Raw genomic sequence first — 6,000 nt, 5'->3', positions numbered from 1 at the left:
AGATTATACATGTAATTATACATTATTATTATTATAGACTATATTATAGATTATACATCTGTAAACTGAAAATGTGAAGTCCAGTGCAAGAGCATAATGTGTCATGATTTTTTCAGGAGCGTCATGCAATATTAAATGGTTCTACGACTATAGAATCTTGGTCTGGAGTAGACAGCTGATTTGGGATTATCTTGTTTGTTAACTGAATATAGGTTGATAGTTTTATTTACCAATTAATTAACAATGGTAACGTAACTGGCCGTAATTTGCTTTTAGATTTAGGGACGGCATGCATTAAAGCCGCTTCGCTGGGTAAAAAACAATTTGTGTCCTTGTCAGGGTGAGAAGAGAAACTAGTCCAACCGGCAGATACAACAAGAGGGGAATTTAAAAAGCAATCCTCCGAACAAGCGTTAACAGCCACAGATAAAATCTAGCAATATAATATGTTTAGTTCCGGTCATTAGTCGCGGTTGGCTGAGTCATGTTGAAAGCAGTCGTAAAATACCCGATAAATTCACATCTGCGTCTGCATGACGGCTCATTTAAAAATGAATGTGCTGATTCGAAAAAAATCACTAAAATAACTACTTGAAGTATATTGCATAGCGAAAGAATAACAGAACATTTTCATCTCCACTGAAGAGCTTGACGTTATGCCTTAAGCAGTGCCAGCAGCTGTTATCAAAACAGTGCAAACCAGACTGTTGTGTCTTATTGCAGAGTTAACTGGTGGCCGGTGTTAATTTGCGTCCCTGATACAGAAGCTCCCTGCAGCAGTGTGTGGCCTCCTGGTTCTGATGAAGAGGCACCTGGACCTGGACCGCAGCGCCCCGCACGACGCACTGGGGCCAAACGACAGCCTGGTCTACTTAAAACTGGAACACACACCTGTATGGGCCCAGAAACACACACAACACAGCCAGCAGTGCTTTACTAGGTCTGTGTGTGTGTCTGTGTGTCTGTGTGTGTACTTGTGTGTGTGTGTACTTGTGTGTTTGTCTTTTTTGTTCTTTCTTTTTTTCCATTGATTGTAAAAAAACAAAGGCTTGTGTGTGTTTGTTGGTGTTATTCAACATCAAATACAGACTTATTTATAGGTGCGTGTGTCCCACAGAGAGATGCTGTTACAGGTACTATCCAGATCTCAACTGGTGGTGTGCTATAAAGCTAAGGACCTGCTCCGTACAGCTCTGCAACTCTACAGACGACACCTCAACTGGAAACAAGGCATGGGGCAGACTGTCACCCACACACACACACTTTTCCAATGGACCCTTTTCACGGGGGCCATTTTGTGTCAAAAAGGCAGGTTAAACACAGGTGCAAGCAAAACAGTAATGAGGGTTTCCAACTTCCAATCATGGAAATTGGAAACCCTCATTAGTGTTTTGCTTGCACCTGTGTTTACCCTGCCTTTTGGACACAAAATGGTCCCCGTGAAGAGGGTCTATTACGGAGTTCTGCTCCAAAACTCTGGTCTTAAAGTTCATCATTGAATATCTGTGAAATTTTAGATGATCCCGTGTGTTATCATTAGGGATGCACGATATATCAGCAATCATATCGGTATCGGCCGATGTTAGTAATTTTTTAACATATCGGTCATATCGGTATCGGTCAGATGTTGCAATGTTAATATCGGTTATCATTATCATCAGCCAAATTCTTCACATTGATATGAAATAATGCAGTAAATCTATGATTTATGGGCTTTTCCAAAGGCTTTGCAAATAAAGAAATGCATAACTTTTTCAAATTCAGTGTTAACATGTGTTTTTCAGTATGTACAAAATGTGATGATCATAAAAATGTGGTTTTATACAGATCATATCGACACCGGTAAATATCGGTTATCGGCCATAACAACAATGTTAATATCGGTTATCGGCATCGGCCAAAATTTTCATATCGGTGCATCCCTAGTTATCATTTCTCCCAGGACCTAAATTATGTTATGTTTTCATTTTGTGAAAATCATTTTTGTGAGTCGTTGTCACATTAAATCCAATGGTGTATATCTCATTTTTGCCCCAAAATTACCTTTGAATAATTGAAATAATAAGACTTCCATTTATTCATATAGGATAGCTGCTGCCACTTTCACTGCACATTTTAGTACCAAGTTTTTAACTCTCCCCCCCCCCCCAATATTTTATTTTCAGTACCGCGTTTTTAACTTTGACGGAGTTCATCAGGTTCACAACTATAGATTAGAGCACAGAGCAGGAGCTGCACCTTATCACTATGCAGTATCCTGAGAAAGGCCAACAGCACTGACAGCCCAGCAGCTTTTAGTGCTGAGTGCACAAGGCCTTAAACGTTCAACACATTTCAACTTAAGCAAGAAAGAGCGACATGGGTCAAACAGATTTTTTTGTATCATCTCTTCCAAACCGTGGGAGCCATAACTGCTGCTTCTCTCCAGAGGAGTCAGCTGGGAAAAATAAACACCACACGCACACACACACACACACACACACACACACACACACACACACACACACACACAGACAGGGGGGGTGCGTTAGGGTGAAAACAGAGAGCATTTCACACATATCTGCCAACACTGGATTTTCACAGGAGTATCCCTATTTGTCAGGGGCGGACTGGGATCATAATTCAGGCCGGGCATTAGATACAAAGCAGGCCAGGCCGATATGGGCCGACGCGCGTGCCAGCGTCCGAAGGGCGGCAGGGAAAAATTTGGGCCGTTTGAAGCCCAATTTGGGCCGTTTGAAGCCCAATTTGCGCCATTTGAAGCCAGATTTGGGCCGTTAGAAGCCCAATTTAGGTCGTTTGAAGCCAGATTTGGGCCGTTTGAAGCCCAATTTGGGCCGTTTGAAGCCAGATTTGGGCCATTTGAAGCCCAATTTGGGCCGAGTCCAATTTTACAATGAAATGCACCCACTTTAACCCTGAATAAAGTAATAAAACCACTAGTAAACCAGTAGGCGGCGCCTGGCCTGCTGTTCAGTAGGGGTGGGCGAAAAAATCGATACACCACAGTATCGCGATATTTTGCCTGACGATATTGTATCGATATTTGGACGCCAAGTATCGATATTGCAAAAAAAAAAAAAATTTTTTTTTTTTTTTTTTGCAGGTCATGCCAGGCCACCGGGCTACTATAAACTTTAGTTCCAAGGCCAGCAGTAAACAAACGGTAGCATATTTTCATTTTGTTTTAACAGTAACAGTTTTGTCATAACAGTAATTTACAAATTCCCTAGTTACTGAATGGGCTGAAGTGAAGTGAAGTTGCAAAAACTACATAAGTACAGTAGTCCACACACATCCAGTTAAGGTGGACTGTAAGTAGACTGTAACAAACAGTTCAGTTTGTCAGGTGCATGCAACTATGACATGACTTTATGAAAGTTGTTGGTCTGTCTACTTGACAATGTTGCTGCAATAAAATGGTTGAAGTCAGATGTACAGACTGAAAAAATGTTCTTATATAAACCAGATGTTGACAAAGTTTTCCTTTGGGGACATCATTTGCAGTTGAAAAAGTAAGAAATAGCAATATATCGAAATATCGCAATATTCAATATATCGCAATATCGATATATCGCAATATCGAAAATATCGCAGTATCGCAATACTAACGTATCGTGACTCAAGTATCGTTTCAGTATCGTATCGTGGGCATCTGGTGATTCCCACCCCTACTGTTCAGTGAGTGGCCTGACTGCGGGCACCAAAAAAAAAAAAGTTTTTTTTTTTTTTTTGCCAGGCCAGGCCAGGCCACCGGGCATTTGCCCGACGTGCCCGATTATGCAGTCCGCGCCTGCTATTTGTAATTGTAAGCCTTTCTCCCGCTGTGCTCCGTGCTAATTTTTATAGTGATACAAATCACATTTCTGTGTTGGGCTTTAGGTCTAAAGCCAAAGTGAGGTTTCTGCCATCATCTGAAACAAGAAGACCTAACATCCATATTTGGTACCAACCATGTCATGCTACAGTAGCTTGTGGGGAAGGGGGCTAAATAATTGTCTACATTTTGGCGAGGGAAAACCTGGCATGGCCATTTTCAAAGGGGTCCCTTCACCTCTCACCTCAATATATCTTCATGAGAATGGCTTCTATAGGTACCCACAAGTTTCCCCTTTTCAGATCAGTGAGGGATAAATGCCTCCATTTTGAATCATGGAATGGAATGGGAGGGCAGAGTAGAAATGCACTACAAACATGAGTAGTTGTTGGTGCACTTAGCCCTCGTTAACACCATACGCTGAAGCCACGCTGAAGCCACGCAGTGCTATCTGAAGCCACGCAGTGCTATCTGTGGCAGTTTCATTTCGCCGTCCTTGTTAACGGGAGAGACCGTTCACACTAGCCGCACGCCACGCCACGCTGAAGCTACGCTGCAGAGATAGTTTCAGCTTCTGCTCTATTTTTCAAGCGTGCAGCGCGCTGCACCCGGGCTGCCAGGCATGAAGTCAATGCAAGTTGTGAGTGGGGGGAGGGCAGCGCCGATCGAGGCGCTGAGGAAAAGAGAGGTGTGGTGTGACCGGTTTAGCGTGGCACTCAGCTTCAGTTAAGCACTGCTTCAGCACTGCTTCTGAATAGCGCCTGGTGTGAACCAAGTGTCAGTGTCTGTGTTCGCTTTTTTACCATTATTGAATGATGCTTTTTGACACTCCATTGCACTGAAATATTGGTATATTCCTCAGAAATGTGGAAATTTTTTCTTTTTCATTTTTCCTGTTAAATTCATTAAATGAATGGAAGCCTTACTAAATGCATTTGAATATAAATGTTGGTATAATAAACTTACCAGTATATATATATTTCCTTATTTTCATTAAATTAGTAGCTATAATTGGGTAATTGGGAGTGATGGGGTTACAGTAGGCTACTGGTGGAAGTGCACGGTCACAATCTGGTTAGCGTTTTTTTTGTGGCCCTCTCTATCATCAAAGTTGCCTATCCTTGAGATATAGCTAATTAATTAATTTGATAATTTACTTGTTTTCAAAAGTTTGAGAATCGCAGGTCTGCAAAAGAATGAAAAGATATGGTTGATCAGTCACGATACACAGATAACTACACATTTTATGATATTTGTGGCCGTGTGTCTCACAGCCATCCTCATAAATAAAAGTGTGAAATTAAATGTTCTAACGGAAAACATGTAGTGAACTCTGAATACACTGCTGCTTATTTGTCTTCTCTGTCCAGTGGCAGGCTGTCGTGTCCAGGACCCCCAGGTGTCTGGCTGGCTGCTGGACCCAGATTTGGGCCGTTAGAAGCCCAATTTAGGTCGTTTGAAGCCAGATTTGGGCCGTTAGAAGCCCAATTTAGGTCGTTTGAAGCCAGATTTGGGCCGTTTGAAGCCCAATTTGGGCCGTTTGAAGCCAGATTTGGGCCATTTGAAGCCCAATTTGGGCCGAGTCCAATTTTACAATGAAATGCACCCACTTTAACCCTGAATAAAGTAATAAAACCACTAGTAAACCAGTAGGCGGCGCCTGGCCTGCTGTTCAGTAGGGGTGGGGGAAAAAATCGATACACCACAGTATCGCGATATTTTGCCTGACGATATTGTATCGATATTTGGACGCCAAGTATCGATATTGCAAAAAAAAAAAAAGATTTTTTTTTTTTTTTTTTTTGCAGGTCATGCCAGGCCACCGGGCTACTATAAACTTTAGTTCCAAGGCCAGCAGTAAACAAACGGTAGCATATTTTCATTTTGTTTTAACAGTAACAGTTTTGTCATAACAGTAATTTACAAATTCCCTAGTTACTGAATGGGCTGAAGTGAAGTGAAGTTGCAAAAACTACATAAGTACAGTAGTCCACACACATCCAGTTAAGGTGGACTGTAAGTAGACTGTAACAAACAGTTCAGTTTGTCAGGTGCATGCAACTATGACATGACTTTATGAAAGTTGTTGGTCTGTCTACTTGACAATGTTGCTGCAATAAAATGGTTGAAGTCAGATGTACAGACTGAAAAAATGTTCTTATATAAACCAGATGTTGACAAAG

At 41.7% G+C, this 6,000-nt stretch overlaps 1 protein-coding gene across 1 annotated transcript in view; it reads left to right on the top strand.

Annotated features, from left to right (window-relative positions):
- The window catches only part of poln (polymerase (DNA directed) nu), a gene marked incomplete at both ends in the record, with an annotated part of 221,806 nt that overhangs the window by 1,126 nt on the left and 214,680 nt on the right, over window positions 1-6,000 (top strand). Inside the window, one exon of the mRNA XM_083640219.1 lies at window positions 765-893. Within this exon, the coding sequence (XP_083496345.1) occupies window positions 765-893 (129 nt within the window). The remainder of the gene's footprint in view (window positions 1-764; window positions 894-6,000) is intronic.

This window comes from Poromitra crassiceps (genome assembly GCF_964638095.1).
Source record: "Poromitra crassiceps genome assembly, chromosome: 7".
NCBI classification, from domain to species: domain Eukaryota; kingdom Metazoa; phylum Chordata; class Actinopteri; order Beryciformes; family Melamphaidae; genus Poromitra; species Poromitra crassiceps.
Note: the sequence above shows the minus strand (reverse complement) of the source record. Positions and strands in the feature narration are given on the sequence as shown.